The sequence below is a fragment of the Crocuta crocuta genome, unplaced genomic scaffold, assembly GCF_008692635.1.
Source record: "Crocuta crocuta isolate KB4526 unplaced genomic scaffold, BGI_CrCroc_1.0 scaffold72, whole genome shotgun sequence".
Classification (NCBI taxonomy): Eukaryota; Metazoa; Chordata; class Mammalia; order Carnivora; family Hyaenidae; genus Crocuta; species Crocuta crocuta.
This window is the reverse complement of record NW_027529427.1, coordinates 1200890-1219173: the sequence shown is the minus strand read 5'-3', so window position 1 is coordinate 1219173 and position 18284 is coordinate 1200890. Positions and strand designations below refer to the sequence as shown.

The following is an 18284-nucleotide window of genomic DNA, read 5'->3' as shown; positions in this document are numbered from 1 at the left end:
ATTTTCCTTCTTTTTTTTTTTTTTTTTTTTTTTTTTTTTTTAGTTTATTTATTTTGAGAGAGAGAATAAGAGAGCAGGAGCAGGGGAGGGGCAGAGAGAGGGGGAGAGAGAGCATCCCAAGCAGGCTCCATGTTGTTAGCACGGAGTCCAACTCAAGGCAGGATCTCAGGAAACGTGAGATCATAACCTGAGCTGAGACCGAGAATTAGATGCTTAACCAACTAAGCCACTCAGGCATGCCCTCCCCGCCTCCATTTAAAAAAAATTTTTTTCTTAAATGTTTATTTTTCTTGGAGAGACAGAGACAGAGTGTGAGCAGGGGAGGGAACAGAGAGAGAGAGGGAAACACAGAATCTGGAGCAGGTTCTAGGCTCTGAATTGTCAGCACAGAGCTGGATGCGGGGCTCAAACTCATGAACCATGAGACCATGACCTGAGCCGAAGTTGGGCACTTTAACCGACTGAGCTACCCAGGTGCTCCCTCTTTTTTTTAAACATGTATTCTTACTTTATTAAATCTTATTAGTATTCTTTAAGGGAAAACACACAAATGAGTAGGCTACATTGAGGAAATCTTATTTTTAGAACAGAGATAAGAAGCCTTTAAGATACTTCCAGGTATTATCTTCAGTAATGCTTCTCATCTTTATTCTGGGACTTCAGGTCATACTCACCCCCTTCAGCTACCACAAATACAGCAAATCCCTATTTGAATCCTTTTAATAATGTACCAGCAAAGGAAACATTGTTTCCAAAGCCAGCCACGTACCTGCAAGTTTCATTGCGGCCCAGTAGATCCCTTAGCCCTCGTTTAGCCAGCTTCTCCTAGACAGTTTCTAATGGTGTCCCTTCTGTCTTCCATTGTTTATAATCTGGAAGTTCCAGTTTACTATGATCATGTTCATGTCAATGTCCATGGGCCACATCTGACAGCAATCTGACCTCTCACGACACTCAATACTCAACCCTCGAGCCAGCACCAAGTGGAAATGGTGGAACATGAAAAGTTTATGGGATATCCAATAACTTTGGGAACACAATCTGTCTCTCAAAGTCAATATATTCCTTTTTTACTTCCTTACAATCAAGTATTCTACATATAACACATTCTTACCTCTTAAGTCTCTTCTTAGGTTTCTGCTTGCACATCACTTTCTTGTATTTCTTCCTCTTTTTACGAAACCATTGCTTTATCTGCAAAAAAATAAGGTGGGGAGGTGAAGAATCAAGGATAAGGATATTGGCCTATAGGGTCAAAGCACTACACACGTGACTCTGTCAATAAAGAAATATGTTGTCATACCTGTTTTACTGTCATGTTAAATTCAAATGCAAGTGACTGGCTGTCTCCTATGGTGGGGCATTTGTTTAACTTAAATGTTGCCCAGAGAGTGTTCAAGAGCGGTTTGCTGACCAATCTTTCCTGGGGATGTTCTTCAGTTTCCTCTTCCATTTCTTGTTCCTCTTCCAGTTTCTCTTCTACTTCCTCTTCTTTTCCTTCTCCTTCTCTTTCTTTCCAGTTTTCCTTTCCCTTTCTTTCATCATCACTATGATTCCTATTTGATTGCTCTGGATTTTGATCACAACGCATAGCTGGGTCTTTCTGTATCGCACTATCTGTGGAATAAAATCAAACTGCAGCTGAATTTGACTTTTAGACCATAGTCAACATTCTTTAGTGCAGAATATATTTGATTTTCATAAAATATTAGTGTTGTACATTGTTGGCAAAAAGAAAGAAAAGAAAAAGTCAAGTTCTCAAAATCAGTGAATATTTTCATTAAAAAAATCATGTTAGGGGAGGCTGGGTGGCTCAGTCGAGCTAAGTGTCTGACTTTGGCTCAGGTCATGATCTCTTCGGTTTGTGAGTTTGAGCCTTGTGTTGGGCTCTGTGCTGACAGCTCAGAGCCTGGAGTCTGCTTCAGATTTTGTGTCTCCCTCTCTCTCTGCTCTTCCCCTGTTTACACTCTGTCTGTCTCTCTCTCAAAAACAAATAAACATTAAAACAAATTTTTTATTTTAAGAATAATTTACTTTTGGGGGCTCTGGGTGACTCAGTCAGTTAAGTGTCTAACTTTGGCTCAGATCATGATCTCATGGTCCATGAATTCAAGCCTGGCATGAGGCTCTGCGCTTATAGCTCAGAGCCTGGAGCCTGCTTCAGATTCTGCGTGGGTATCTCTCTCTCTGTTCCCTCCCCTACTCATGCTCTGTCTCTCAAAAATGAATAAGCATTAAAAAAATAATAACTTACTTTTGGATTTAAATATAGACTGAGTAAGGAAAGGGACTATGTATTGAAATTAACATCCCTTTGTTATGTTAAAAAATAAGTTATCTTGATATAAATAAGTTATGAATGACCTTAGTTAAAGACTATTCAGTTTTTTTATTTCCTCTTACTAGAGTTTTGGTAAAATATATAGTTTTTAGAAATATGTTCATATGGTTTGGTTTTCCTAGGATTCTTATTATTGATAATGATCATGATTATGATTTAAAAATCTTTTTTTTAAAGAGATTCAGAGAGAGAGTGAGAGAGAGCATGAGTGGAGAGGGGCAGAGAGAGAAGGAGACACAGAATCTGAAGCAGGCTCCAGGCTCTGAGCAAGCATTCAGCATGATGCAGGGCTCAAACCCACGAACTGTGAGATCATGACGTGAGCCGAAGTTGGAAGCTTAACTGATTGAACCACCTAGGTTCTCCAAGCACGAGACTCTTGACCTCGGGGTTGTGAGTTTGAGCCCCACATTTGACAAAGAGTTTACTTAAAATTAAAAAAATATTAGAAACAAAGAGGAATTAAAGAAAACATCCAGTGAGTGAGAGACTTTTGCATTTTATGCCGTATGTTCCCTCGTTGTTTGGCCCTCATGCAATAGCAATGTATGTTTAAATGAATTAGTGAAACCACCATATTAATAATTCCATGGAACACCTGCACACTGAGGAGCATCTGGGTTATTTAGGAAGCCTTTTGCGTGTGTCTTTGTGCCCTGGAGGTGTTGCAGGTCATCCATATATTGCGCATGTTGGGCCAAAGATTGTAGTATTAAACTCACATTCTCTTTGAAGCTCAGACCAGTGATAACGTCCTCCACAGATGAGTTACATTGCAGTTCGGGCTAATCCAGTGATTCTGTGAGCTAGATGTAACTGTGTGGCCTTATCTATTTATTTATTTAGAGAGAGCGCGTGCTCCAGCCAGTGGGGAAGGGGTACAGAGGAAGAGACAGAATCCCAAGGAGGCTCCTCACTGTCAGCACAGAGCCTGTTGTGGGGCTTGAACCCGTGAACTGTGAGATCGTGACCTGAGCTGAAAGCACGAGTCTGATGCCTAACCGACTGAGCCACCCAGGCACCCCAGTAATCACTTTCTGTGATTTGCTTCTAGGAACAAGAATGATTAAGAATGGAATAAATGATAAGGAACAATAAATTTGCTTATATTTGATTTCTACTTAATGGGCACTTACTCCAATGTGTTGATTTTGTGACGTTATCATCAGCTTGCTGATGTAGGTCCATGATTGTTTTGTTTCTCTCCTAGATGCTCTGCTTGATGTCTACAGATAAAACTATTCTCAGCACCAGACAGTTTTATCTAAGAGAAGTCCTGAAAGAGATAAAAAGTGTATTATAGAAATATACTCAAAAGCTCTTATAAGTAAATGACTGCATTTGCTACTTTTCAGAATGTTTCGTTAAAAAAAAATTTTTTTTAATGTTTATTCATTCTTGAGAGAGAGAGAGACATAAAGCACGAGGTAGGGAGTGGCAGAGAGAAGGAGACACAGAATCTGAAACAGGCTCCAGGTTCTGAGCTGTCACCACAGAGCCCGATGTGGGGCTCGAATTCACAAACCGTGAGATCATGACCTGGTTGGATGCTCAACCAGCTGAGCCACCCAGGTGCTCCCAGAATGTTTTTAATTTGAAGAAAAATATCATTAAACTTATGGAATTCACAACTTGAACCTCATTGCTCTGTTTTTGTTCAAAACATAGAAAATAAAAAAGAATTATTAGATAATAAAAAATGCTTCCAAGTGAATGCTTGCTACAAAGATAAATCAATAAATAAAATACAAAGAAAAATTTTTATGACTAAAATTTCAGTGATCGCTAGTACAGGATTGGTTGAAATGACTCCAAGTATCTGAAAGTGTTGTTTGCCCTTAGTTTGAACTCTCAGGCAAACACAGCGATATACAATTATATTCCCTGATAATTCACAAGAGACAGTAAATATTTCCTTGAAGATTTGGGGGCCATTACAATTAATGCATTATAATTTAGCAAACGAAACTTTTGTCATTTTTCTCCCAGGAGCCCCTGAGATCTATTTCAACATTTGTGTTTCCCATTCCTCCAGGCCTCCCATTTCCAAACAACCCTGTATCCATCCTGGAGGGTGCTCTTCAACTCAGACTTTATTTGACTTTAGTTTTGCAATTAATGATCTTGTGACTGTGGGCCATTTACTGTTCCTCTCTGTATTTCGTCTCCTTGGCTGAAAATAGGCCCCTTATGATTGTTGTGAGGTCCAAGAGTGCTAAACACAGCACCAGTGCTAAGAATTCAATAAACATTTGCTTTTATTGTTGAAAGTGATCGATCTTTACAGGTCTCTGGTGCTTAGGTTATACTGATGGGGTATGTGTACTTGGTAGTAGAGCCATTGTTGAGTATTCTGGATCATTTCTGTTCTCGACATCTTTCATTACTGGTATCCTGGGGTACCCTTGGCCCTTCGACTTCCCAAACATCAGCTTTCATATATGGAAACTTAATCATGTTAGATTAAGAAAAGAAATGAGCAGGAGGTGCCTGGGAGGCTCAGTCAGTTAAGTGTCCAGCTCTTGGTTTCGGCTTAGGTCATGATCTCACGGTTCATGGGTTTGAGCCCTGCGTCGGGCTCTGTACTCACAGTGTGGAGCCTGGCTGGGATTCTTTCTCCCCCTCTTCCTCTGCTCCTTGCTCTCTCTCTCTCTCAAAATAAATAAACTTAAAAAATAAAAAATAAAAATAGAGCACTATCTCTTAAAAAATGTGCAAACAAAGGTTAGGAATAGGGTTATAACTAAAGCAAAATAGAATCATTAATAAAATGAGAACAACTACATCTAGAGAGAAGGTTCAAGTTCAGGGATAAGACCTATGTTATTTACCAGGCTGCAAAAAAATAGGTTTTCTGGGGACTCATTTAATAATTTTCCTTCTTATTAAATTTTACATGTTGAAATTTCTCTCAGGGCTCCTGGTTGGCTCTGTCCAAAGAACATGGGACTCAACTGCTGGGTTGTGAGTTTAAGCCTCACATTGGGTATAGAAAATACTGAAAAAAAAATTCTCTTATTGTGAGACTTTTCATTTATGCAATAGTCTTAAAAATTTTTTTAATGTTTATTTATTTTTGAGAGAGACAGAGCATGAGACAGGGAAGGGCAGAGAGAGAGAGAGAGACACAGAATCTGAAGCAGGCTCCAGGCTCTGAGCAGTCAGCCCAGATGTGGGCTTTGAACTCATAGATTGTGAGATCTCGACCAGAGCCAAAGTCAGATGCTTAGCCCACTGAGCCACCCAGGCACCCTTCATTTATGCAATAGTCTTACTGGTCCACATACTTTTTTAAATTGAGGATTTGTAGATAACTCTAACATATAAGGAAACAATAAATTTAGGTTCCCTAGGGCCTATGCCAGATCTGCTGGATCAAATGATCTTACAAAGTCTGATTCAGATGAATATTGCATTATTTTTTTAATGCCCTCTTTATTCTTTTAAGTAAACTCTGTCCCCAGTGTGGGGTCCAGACTCATGACCCCAAGATCAAATGTTGTATGCTGTACTGACTCAGCTAGTCAGGCACCCTGTGAAGTATTTTTTTAAACAAAAATTTGATTTGTATGGCCACCATTTAAAAAAAAATCAAGAGATTTGGAGTGCCTGGCTGGCTCAGTTGGTAGAGCATGTGACTCTTGATCTTGAGGTTGTGAGTTCAAGCCCCATGTTGGATAGAGTGATTACTTAAAAATAAAATCTTGTTCTACTGACGGAGCCAGCCAGGAGCCCCTAAAATCCACAACTATTAGAAAAAATTTTACTTTTCACTGAGGATCCCTGACTACAAATGGCTACAATAGGAAATGCTATGGTCAGGCTAGTAAAATCATGGAGATTTGTGTTTTGTTGTGTTTTCACTTGCTTTTCCTCAACAAAATTCCAAAATCAAGGTTTATCTAAAGGGAGATGGAACAAAGAAAATGAAAACAGAAGACTTGAGATTATGCAAGGGCATGTGGATCAGATGAGCTCCATGAAAGAACACAAGCACATAAAGCCTAGCTTTTATCCACAGTTCTATCCTGGTCCCCCAGATACATGATAGACAGATGATAGATGGATCGATAGATCAATAGATTGATAGATGATACATAGATGATAGATCAATAGATCTATAGATAGATACATATACAGATGATAGATCAATGGATAGATAGACCGATAGATAGATGATCGATTGATCGATGATAGATCAATAGATTGATAGATGGTAGATCAATTGATAGATGACAGATCAATAGGTAGATCAATATATCAATAGATAATCGATCAATTGGTTGGTAGATAGCTGATAGATAGGAGCAGTCAAAACTTGCACTGCTGGCAGACTTTGAGGTTAGCATTTAAACTCTGATCTGCCAAGCTAATAAAAACCAAAACAACAACAAGAAAACACTCGTGTATCATACCGTGGAATAGAATGCAGCAATGAAAAAGTATCAAGTAGATCAAAAAATACGAACATGGGGGCGCCTGGGTGGCTCAATGAGTTAAGCGTCCAACTTCGGCTCAGGTCATGATCACACGGTTTGTGGGTTTGAGCCCGCGTTGGGCTCTGTGCTGACAGTTAGCTCAGGGCCTGGAGCTGCTTCAGATTCTGTGTCTCCCTTTCTCTCTGACCCTCCCCTGATCACACTGTCTCTCTCTTTTTCTCTCTCTCAGAAATAAATAAAAAACATTAAAAAATTTAAAAAAATATGAACATGGAAAGGTGTCCCAGATATATTTGAAATAAAAGAACCACTTCAAATTAACACATAAAGTAGAACAGATTTCTTGGTTAAGGAGAACAAATCTTATACATGTTCACATAACCAAAAGGCTTCACCAGGGAAATACCAACATTTAAATAATAATTAACTACTTCATGAACTCTTCCCAAAAAAACAGAAGAGAAAGGAACCCTTCCCAAGTCATTCTATGAGGTCTATGAGGCCAGTATTAATTACCCTGTGTTATCAGTCGGGTTAAACTGGAGAAAGAGAACCAGTAGGAGATCTGTATTACGAGGCTTATTCCAGGGGTTGACTTGCACGATGGTGGGAGCCATCTAGGCAAGTCTGAACTCATTAGGGCAGCTGTCAGCACAGCTGTCAGTCAGATGCTGCTCTCCACCGGAGGAATTTGTTCTCTTCAGGGAACCTCAGCAGTACTCTTAAAGCCTTAATTGATTAGAGCGCCTGGATAGCTCAGTCGGTTGAGCATCTGACTCTTGATTTGGGCTCAGATAGTGATCTGCCAGTTGGTGAGATCGAGGCCTGTGTTGATTCTCTCTCTCTCTGCTCCCGCTCCTCTCTAAACACTTAAAAAAAAAAAAAAAGCCTTAGCTGATTGAGTTAGTCTGAATTAGGTTTACTCAGGCTTAAGATAATGGTAGGATAATCTTCCCTACTTTAAGTCAACTGGTAGAGATTTTTTTTTTTTTAATTTCTGAGAGAGAGACAACATGAGCAGGGGAGGGTCAGAGAGAGAGGGAGATACAGAATCTGAAACAGGCTCCAGGCTCTGAGCTAGCTGTCAGCACAGAGCCCAACATGGGGCTCAAACCCACGAACTGAGATCATGACCTGAGCTTAACCGACTGAGCCACCCAGGCGCCCCAATAGCAAAGCTCTTTTTAAATGTTCTCTATATTTGCTGTTCACATGCTGGTGATTTTTCCCTCCTCTTTCTCTCTTGAATTTCCTCCAGTCAGGCTTTCACATCCAACCCCCACAGATATTCCTCTTGTCAGTCGCAAGTTAATAATGCTAACATTGCAAAAATCTAATGATCAATTCACAATCCCCATCTTACTTGACGTATCGGGAGCTTTTGAAGCATCGGGAGTCCTCTCCACCTGGAAAAAGCTTTCTTCTCATGGTTCCCAGGACCCCATCCTTTCCTGAGTTTCCTTCTATATCAACGGCTGCTCCTTCAAAGTTCTCTGTTTCTTCTCTTTCCTCCCGCCTCTCTCCAGCCCTGGTTCTGCGGAGTTACTCAAGATTAAATCTCCCCCTCAATCTCTTCTCTCCTATATATACAGGATCTAAACCTCAGTAATCCAGTCTCAAGGAGTATCCACCCAAATGCTAATTACTGCCAGATCTTTATCAGTAGGCTCCATATCCAACTCTCCATTCAGTATTTTCACCCAGATGTCTACTAGGTAACTTAAGTCAAACCTAAGATTCCCAGACTCAGTCACGATCCATGGAACCTTGATCTACTCTCAGTCCACCCCCACCCACCCCCGTGGAGCAATGCCATCTCCACGGGCCCAGCTGATGGAGTTAAAAATCTTGGTGTCATCTTTGATTCTCCTCCTTTTCTCATAGCCCAAACTCAATCTCTCAGAAAAATCTTGCTTTTCTTTCTTCAAAATTCTCAGAATATTACCATTTCTTTTTTTTTTTTACAGAATATTACCATTTCTTAACACCATTATCTTTAAACTAGATATAGTTCATGAGTCTCCCTGCTTTGTCTTGCCCCTCCCACCCTGTAGTCTGCTTCCAACAGAGCAGCACAGTCTTTTTGAATATAAATTAGAGGGGCGCCTGGGTGGCTCAATCGGTTAAGCATCTGACTCTTGGTTTCTGCTCGGGTCGTGATCTCACAATTCCTGAGTTTGAGCCCCAGGTCAGGCTCTGTGCTGGCAGTGTGGACCCTGCTTGGGAGTCTCTCTTTCTCTCTGTGCCCCTCCCTCCAGCATGCTTCTGCTCCTGCGCTCTCTCTCTCAAACAATTAAAGAAAAGTAAAATATAAATTAGGTAATACCATTCCATTACTCAAAACTTGACAATGCCTTTCTATTTCTCTCAGAGTAAAACCCAAAGACTTTATAATGACTTATAAAATCCTATAGGATTTGATCCCTTGCTCCCTTTTAGATTTCTACTAACCTTTCCCTTCACTCTCTTTGCTCTATTCCCTCTGGTTGCCATGCTTTTTAGTAAACAAGCCAAGAACAGCCCTAGTTGAGGCCCCTGAATGTGCTATTTCCTCTGCTTAGAAAGGTGTTTCTCCAGATAAAAGCACAACTTCTTCTCTTCCCTTCAGTTTACCCTCCAAGTATATTTACTGGGGATGTAGGAAATGAGATTTGAGTCGGTATTTGATGAGACACTTTGGGTTTTTGGACTAGGGTCCGAGGGTAAATGGAAACTTCTGGGGAGTTTTAATCTGGGTTGTGGTCAGGTAAAAATTGAAATTGGCAAATTGATTGGAACTGTTCTAAATTGGAGACCTATCAGAAGGCTGAGGCTTTTCCAAAGCAGGCTAAGGATTTCGTGCTAAATATCTAAGACTATTGAACGGCACTGAAAAGGTTGTAAGTGACTGAATAAACTACAGAGTAAAGAATGAGTTTGGATTAAGGACAATTAGAGACTATTCCCTGGTAGCAGAGATTACAGTGATAATGGTGACAGAACTGAGGTGGGTGTCATCTGTATCTTGGATGTCAATAGGCTATTAGAAGGAACAGCCAGCAATAAAGTAGGCAAAGTGTATAAACAAGTTAAAGAAAGAACGCAGGGAACCCGGGTGGCTCAGTCAGTTAAGTGTCCGACTTTGGCTCAGGTCATGATCTCATGGTTCGTGGCTTCAAGCCCCAGGTCAGGCTCTGTGCTGACAGCTCAGAGCCTGGAGCCTCCTACAGACTCTGTGTCTCCCTCTCTCTTTGCCCCTCCCCTATTCACGCTGTCTCTCTCTCTCTCTCAGAAATAAACATTAAAAAAAAAGAATGTATTTCCAATATGTATATGAAAAATGTCCAATTTAATATGCAAAGAAACTAAATCTTAAATAATGAGACTTATGTATATAGATAGGAAAAATATAATTGCATTATGATCCTATTTTTGTTAAAAATTTATCTTAATATAAATATTTATTCACCACTAACCATGTAGATGGCAAATGCATGCATGAGCAATCTAGAAAATGTGTGAAAATGTTAAAATAGTTTTTTCCTCGCAGATGAGAATGGAAGTGATTCTTTTAATAGTTTTAATGTTTTTCTTGTTTCTGTTTATGAAAGTTTCTGTGGGGCACCTGGGTGGCTCACTCAGTTAAGCTTCTGACTCTTGATTTTGGCTTAGGTTGTGATCTCACAGTTCACGAGTTTGAGCTCTGCATCAGGCTCTGTGATGACAGCATGGAGCCTACTTAGGATTCCCCCTCTCTCTCTATTTCCCTCTGCCCCTCCCCTGTTCCCTCTCTCTATCTCTCTTTCTTTCTCTCGCTCTCAAAAAAAAAAAATAAACTTTAAAAAAATTTTTAAAAATTCTGTAATGTGCAGGACCACTGGTATAATAAAAATAAATAGAAAAAATTGACTATGCATTTAGGGTATTCAGTATACCCACTTATCCAAGCTCAGAGAATTTTAAGGGAAGGAATGAAAATAATATCTAGGATTAGATTTTTTTTTAAAGCTAAGTTATTAGTTTCCCAGCCAACAAAGGATATAATTAGGTTTTTTGAGTGGTATGGAAATTGTCTATGACTTCCTCTCTGGCTCAGTCAGTTAAGTGATCGACTCTTGATTTCAGCTCAGGTCATGATCTCACAGTTGGTGAGATGGAACCCCATGTTGGGCTCTTCACTGACGGTGCAGAGACTGCTTGGGACTCTCTCTCCCTCCCTCTCTCTCTCTGCCCCTCCCCAGCTCGCATGCAAGCGCTCACACACTATTTCAAAATAAATAAATAAACATCAAAAAAAAAAAAAAGAAAAATTGGAAACTATAATAAGGCAATGTCAACCAAAATGGTAGGCATTGATCAATTTTTTGAAAAATAGTTTATTTATTTTTGAGACAGAGCACTAGCAGGGGAGGGGCAGAGAGAGAGGGAGACACAGAATCTGAAGCAGGCTCCAGGCTCTGAGCTGTCAGCACAGAACCCAATGAGGGACTCCAGTCCATGAACTGCCAGATCATGACCTGAGCCGAAGTCGGACACTTAACCGACTGAGCCACCCAGGCGCCCTGGCATTGATCAATTTTTACCTACAACGGCAGTAATATGTCACCTGGTGTTAATCTTTCCAAAGTGAGTCTGAAAATTTCTAGCATAAACTTTGGTAATAATTATGACTTTTCAAATCAGAGGAGTACACTCAATTCAGGTGGGTCTTTGAGGAGATGTTTCAGTAAGCAAAACCTGCTTACTTGTAATAAGGCTGTGTACACCACGGAGGATATGAAACATTTCTTTGCACCTTATGTCACCTGTGTTACCATTTGGAAAACAGAAGTGGCACATTTCTGTAGAAAAATAACTTAGAGAAAGCTACCCCCTTTCATGGCAAATTGCTGAAAGAGGAGACTGGTAGAACAGGCTGGTAGATTTCCCAAATGCATTTCTTTCTATTACTCCTAAAGGTACTAAAGAGACACAGACTATGAGCTAAAGCAAAACCTCTGAGTATGTGTGTAAGCAATCTTCCGAGAAGGCCTTTCTGGTGTGGCTGTCACCCACTCTACTGGACAACGTGGTGAAATTGGGCTTTCACTTGCGTCTGCTGGAAGGAGCCAGACGCTTCTGCAGCCTGATGCTCAGGACTCACAGTATCACTACTTGTGATATTGTGATTTATAATAAAATATATATATTTGGTCTTCATCCTGTCCCAGGTCCAGAGCTCCAAAAAAAGCCTTATAATCCTAAGTGGGTAGAGAGTCAAAGGTGTCTTTTGTTATGTTAAAGAGGTGACTTGGACCGTCTCTAAGGAGGCTGAGGAGGGGGCTGGTTGCCAGGGGAGCCTGATTTAAAGGGTTGAACCTTTCAGTCTCACCCCCTGACTGACCTCCAGGGAAGGCTGGAGAATCAGTTCAATTATCAATAGCCAATGATGTAATAAATCATGCCTACGTGATGAAGCCTCCATCGAAACCTTAAAGGACGGGTTTGGAGAGCTTCCGGGTTGGTGAACCAGAACCAGCGGCTCAATATGTGCCATTCTGTTGAGCTCTAAACCCATTGGGACAGAGGGGCTAAGTATATAAACAAATTAAAGAAAGGATGCATTTCCAGTAAGTACATGAAAAATGTTCAATTTGATCAAGATGCAAAGAAATAAAATCTTAAATAATGAGACTTATGTATATACAAATGAAAAATATTATCTCCAGTAAGATGCAAGTAATGGCCCCCTTTGGGACCTCGCCATATGTATCTCTTCCTCTGGCTGCTGATTTGAATCTTTTAATATCCTTTGTAAGAAATCGGTAATCTAATAAATAATCTGGTTTCCTGAGTTTTATGAGCTGCTCTAGCAAATTAATTGAACCCAAAAAGGAAGTCATGGGAACCTCTTATTTGTAGCCAGTAGGTGAGAAGCACAAGTAACAACCTGGATTGGTGATTGGTATTGGAAAGAGGGACAGGGTGGTCATGGGACTGAGTCCTTAATTTGTGGAATCAGATACTATGTCTGGGTTGTTGATATCAGAACTGAGTTGAGGGGCACCTGGGTGGCTCAGTCGGTGAAGCATAGGACTTTAGCTCAGGTCACCATCTCATGGTTCGTGAGTTTGAGCCCCACATTGGGCTCTGTGCTGACAGCACGGGGCTTGGAGACTGCTTCGGGTTCTGTGTCTTGCTCTCTCTCTGCCCTTCTCCCACTCCCACTCTGTCTCTCTCTCTCTCTCTCAAAAAAAAATAAACATTAAAATTAAAAAAAAAATAACTGAGGTGAATTATAAGACAACCAGCTGCTAATCAGAGAATTGCTTGGTGTGGGGGAAAAACCTCACCCATCAGAACTGGCGTCAGAATTGTACTGTGNGGGATGAGCACTGGGTGTTATATGGAAACCAATTTGACAATAAACTATTTGTAAAAAAAAAAAAAGAAATCAGAAAAAGAAAAAGAACTGTACTGTGTATGTATTTTTAGTGTTTAATGTTAATTCTGTGTACTCATTTGCATACATGAAATCAGAGGGAATTTAAACTTGTGGATTGTATGATAGATATTGTGAGAACATTCTCAAGTGGCAAGTTTAAAGTTTTTTTCAAATTTTATTTTAAATTTATTTTTTTATTTCAGAGAAAGAGGGAGAGAGAGCATGAGTGGGGGGGGAAGAGAGAGAGAATTTTGTTTTTCACATTTTTTTTATCCTGTTTGTTTTCAAAAGAGAGAGAGAGAGAAAAAGTGCACATGGAGAAGGGGCATGGAGAAGGGGCAGAGAGAGAGAAAGAGAAGGTCTGAAGTGGTCTCTGCAGCAATAGCAGAGAGCACAATGCAGGGCTGGAATCCACAAACAGTGAGACCATGACCTGAGCTGAAGTCAGGTGGACCAACTGAGCCACCCAGGTGTCCTGAGAGAGGCAGAATTTTTTTTTTTTATGTTTTATTTATTTCTAGGAGAGAGAGAGAGAGAGACAGCGTGAGCAGGGGAGGGTCAGAGAGAGAGGGAGTCACAGACTGAAACAGGCTCCAGGCTCTGAGCTGGCAGTCAGCACAGAGCCCGACGCGGGGCTCGAACCCACGAACCGCGAGATCATGACCTAAGCGAAAGTCGGACGCTTAACCGACTCAGCCACCCAGGCGCCCCGAGAGAGGCAGAATTTTAAACAGGCTCCACACTCAGCATGGAGCCCACCACGGAGCTGGATTCCACTACCCTGGGATCATGACCTTGAGCCAAAATAAAGAGTCAGATGCTCAACTGACTGAGCCACCTGGGCAGCCTTCAGATGACAAATTTAAAGGTATAACACTAAATAAAATGTATACAGATAAAAATTTGATTTTCCTCTCTCTCTGAGTTTTATTAGAGGCCCCCAGAGCTATGAACAGGATACTCTGTATAAAACATGCTAAGAGATTATGAAACAGATTTTTCTCTTAGTGGCTTTTCACCCACCTGAAGTGTTTCTGAGGCAAGGAGAGTGATCAAGAGAGAGAATCAAATTTCTCTAAAGAGAGTTGGTAGTTGGCTGTGCTAGGCTTCCCTGTCCCACACTCCAGCCTCATATTCTGCTGGAAGGAATGGTTGCCACTTTGTCAATCCCAGTCAAGCGAAGAGTTTCGCAGTCATTCACAGAACTTGACTTTCGTCAACACACAGGGACTGGCCCCTGACTCCAGTTTGGGAAAGCCTAAATGTGAGAGGCACAATTGGGAGCTGTCCATGGTGGCTATAAGGTCTTGGAGGGTAGAGGCTTCACTAACAAGCAGATTAGGAGTCTGTAAGCCATAACAATAACATTTGACAGAGTCTGGATTTGGTCTGTCATGACAGGGTCACTTTTTAAAAAAAAAATTTTTGTCTTTATTTTGAAAGACAGATAGAGAGCGAGCAGGGGAGGATCAGAGAGAGAGGGAGACACAGAATCTGAAGCAGGCTCCGGGCTGTCAGCACAGGGCCCGATGCGGGGCTTGAACCCACCTACAGTGAGATCATGACCTGAGCTGAAGTCGGATGCTTAACCAACTGAGCCACCCAGGTGCCCCAAGAGGGTGACTTTTTTATGGCTTTCCAGGTCATCTATCCTATCATTCTTGAAAGAGACACTGACTACCAGAAGACTGGTGTGGAGGAGGAAGTCCCATAGGACAGGTGTAAGAAGTGTAGCCCTAATAAAGAAAAATCATGGAAAAGGGATTATCTCAGGGAGAGATATCATAAAAACCAACAGAGGGGCGCTTGAGTGGCTCAGCTCACGATCTCATGGTTGGTGAATTCGAGCCCTGCATCAGGCTCTCTGCTGTCAGTTCAGAGCCCGCTTCCCCCTCTCTCTCTGCCACTCCCTCGCTTGTGCTCTCTCTCAAGAATAAATAAACATTAAAAAAAAAAAAAAAAAAAAACAAAAAAGGCCTNTCTCTCCCTGCCCCCCCCCTCTTCTCAAAAATAAAAAAACCCCAAAAAAAAAAAAAAAATTAAAAAAAAAAAAAAAAAAAACAGAAAATGCCTTGGGAAAGCAATCCGGAAGCTCGATCTCTGCCTTGCCTGGAAGGCACATTTGACACAGTTGCAATCATACCAGTAATGTAGGGCTTTGTCCTCCTTCTGTAATCTGCCTGTCATCTAGCTGAGAGCTGAGTCAGACCCTGTCAGGCGGGGGACGTGCAAGCACTCTCATAAGGCTGTGAACAATTCCAGTGATATATTTGAAGTTGGGCTTGATTAGAAAAGAAGGTTCACCCCATGGCTGAGCGGTCTATTATTTGAAGAACATGTTAAATCCTAGACAAATCACTCTTTTGAGAATCTTAAGTCACTAATTTAAATGGCAGTTCCTTGGACCACGTAGGTGGCTCAGTCAGTTAAGCATCTGCCTCTTGGTTTCAGCTCAGGTCACAGTCTCACAGCTTCGTGGGTTCTAGCCCCGCGTCAGGCTCTGTGCCGACAGTGCAGAGCCTGCTTGGGATTCTCTCTCCCTCTCTCTCTCTCTGCCTCTCCCCTGCTCACACTATCTCTGTCTCTCTCAAAATAAATACATACACTTAAAAAAAATGAAATGGCAGTTCCCTAAAAGTACAAACTTGGAGGTCTAAAATCTTTGAGGACACAACTAGATAACATATTTAGAAATCGTTTCCTTTTCTGGTCCTGTCCATTTGCTTGCAATCTTCCAACAGCTATCTATGCTGCATGGTAAGATTAAGGTATCAACTAACTTCACAAGTTTTCCCCTTTATTAATTACACTGAAAGTTGTGTAGTGACAAACCCGTAAAAGCTAATAGAAGTTCTGGATTTTCAGGAGTTACTTCTGAATGAAAAAAGTGATGAATTATCACCATCTCTACCCCCACTAGCCAATGACTTCCTTGTTTTCCCCCCATCTAAGCAGTCGTATTTTTTTTCAAATTATATATATAGTTTGTTTAACTATTTTGAGAGAGAGAAAGAGAGAGTAGGGAAGGGTCGGAGAGAGAGGGAAAGAGAGAATGCCAAGCAGTCTCCTCACTATCAGTGAGAAGCCCAACATGGGACTCGAACTCATGAACAGTGAGATATGACCTGAGTCAAAATCAAGAGGCACTCAGGGTGCCTGGGTGGCTCAGTCTGTTAAGCTCAGATCATGATCTTACAGTTTCATAATTCAAGCCCCATGTCGGGCTTGTGCAGACAGCTCAGAGCCTGGAACCCACTTTGGATTCTGTGTCTCCCTCTCTCTCTGCCCCTCCCCTGCTCACACTCTATGTCTTTCTCTCGCTCTCAAAAATAAATAAACATTAAAAAAAATATATATATATATATAGAGAGAGAGAGAGAGAGAGAGATACTCAACTGACTAAGCCACCAGGTGCCCCTCAAATTATATTTTCAAGCCCAAACTTGTCCTTCCAAAGCACCTGGCTGGCTCAGTAGGTGGGACACGTGACTTTCAATCTCAGGGTGGTAAGTTCAAGCCCCACGTTGGGCATGAAGACTACTTTAAAAAACAAAACAAAAACAAACAAACAAACAAACAACTTATCCCTCCAATCCCCCATGAACACTTGGTAAAGACTAAACTGTTGTCACTTTTGGGGATGAGAACTGGGTGTTATATGGAAACTAACTTGACAATAACCTATTTAAAAAAAAAAAAAAGACTAAACTGTTGTGACTGAAGTATGAAAGCTAGCCAGAGACCCTTGGGACCCCAGGCACCCTAGAGGCATAGTTAAATTACAGAACCGAGGTTTGCAATGAACTAATGCTTATTTTTTCCTGACCTGTGTTTAGGGGGAGCATCAGGCAGTCTGGAGTAGCATCATGAGGGTTCTTTTTTATGCATTTAAATGAAAATATCTATTGTTATCTTCTAGGAAAACTTTGGGGACTCCCTTAGCCCTCTCGGGTACAGACACTGAACAAACCCAGTTCTACTTAATGGTTTGTCAGGGCGCCTGGGTGGCTCGGTCCGACTCAGTTAAGTGTCCGACTTCGGCTCAGGTCATGATCACACGGTTCATGGGTTCGAGCCCCGCGTCGGGTTCTGTGCTGACAGTGAGCTCAGAGCCTGGAGCCTGTTTCAGACGTGTCTCCCTGTCTCTCTGACTCTCCCCTGCTCACGCTGTCTCTCTCTCTCTCTCTCTCTCAGAAATAAATAAAACGTTAAAAACATTTACTTAATGGTTTGTCATACAGGAGAACTTACTTAGTGGGACATGGGGCTGTTTCTGTTCTCAATATCTCTTAAAAAGGGGTTTTCTCTCATAGTACCAAGTCTTGGACTTTGTTGAAGGCACAGTATAGATGCCAGGTTTCCTTCAGTCACATTATAGTCCAAAATATGACATGTTGGTATATTGAATGTTCTAAGCCAAACTAGTTTGAGAAAACCACAAAAGCGGAAAGGTCACTCTGACCTCCCCCACCTTCCTTCTTTTCTGAAATACACCAAACCCTCCCAAAAACAAAAACAAAGAACAACCTCATGGGAAAGGTGCCGAAAGTGGGGGAGAAAGAAAAAAACATCCTTATCTCTGAAGACAAAGAGACACTAAGAAGAATCCTAACACACAGGCCTGGCTGAGTTTCTCCTGGTTGACTACAATTACCTCATAATCGTATTTCCTCTCAGCTGTCTGCCCTTCTTCGCACCAGGCATAAAAATACTCAGGTTTAACCATTTCTTTGGTTAAACCATTCATTTTCTTACAGAATTTCCAGGGTCATGTAAAACGTAAAATAAATTTGTGTGCTTTCTCCCCCTAGTCATCCGTCTTTGTTAGGTTAATCTTCAGACCCAGCCAGGGACCCTACAGGAGTTTAGGAAAACTTTTTCCTCCCCTACACTCTCTAAATCAGACTGCAAGCCCCTTCCGGTACTTGAAAGCCTCTTTGATTCACAAGCGATAAAGAGGGGAAGAAAGCCAGTTCCGTTTACTTGCATTTTCTCTATAATCCTTTGGAGCTTAAACCAGACTGCACATTGTGGACGTAGAAGCCAAGAACTTCGACGTGTTTGTGGTCTGATTTTGCCACGCCAGGTTGAGTAAATGAAT

At 41.3% G+C, this 18284-nt stretch overlaps 1 protein-coding gene and 1 pseudogene across 1 annotated transcript in view; both read right to left on the bottom strand.

Moving 5' to 3' along the window:
- NANOGNB (NANOG neighbor homeobox) overlaps window positions 1–18284 on the bottom strand; it is a 39562-nt gene that overhangs the window by 483 nt on the left and 20795 nt on the right. Inside the window, exons 3-4 of the mRNA XM_077759012.1 lie at window positions 1304–1617; window positions 1115–1194 (exon numbers count right to left, since the gene is read on the bottom strand). Of these exons, the coding sequence (XP_077615138.1) occupies window positions 1115–1194; window positions 1304–1617 (394 nt within the window). The remainder of the gene's footprint in view (window positions 1–1114; window positions 1195–1303; window positions 1618–18284) is intronic.
- On the bottom strand, window positions 628–930 carry LOC144227351 (NADH dehydrogenase [ubiquinone] 1 beta subcomplex subunit 3 pseudogene; annotated as a pseudogene).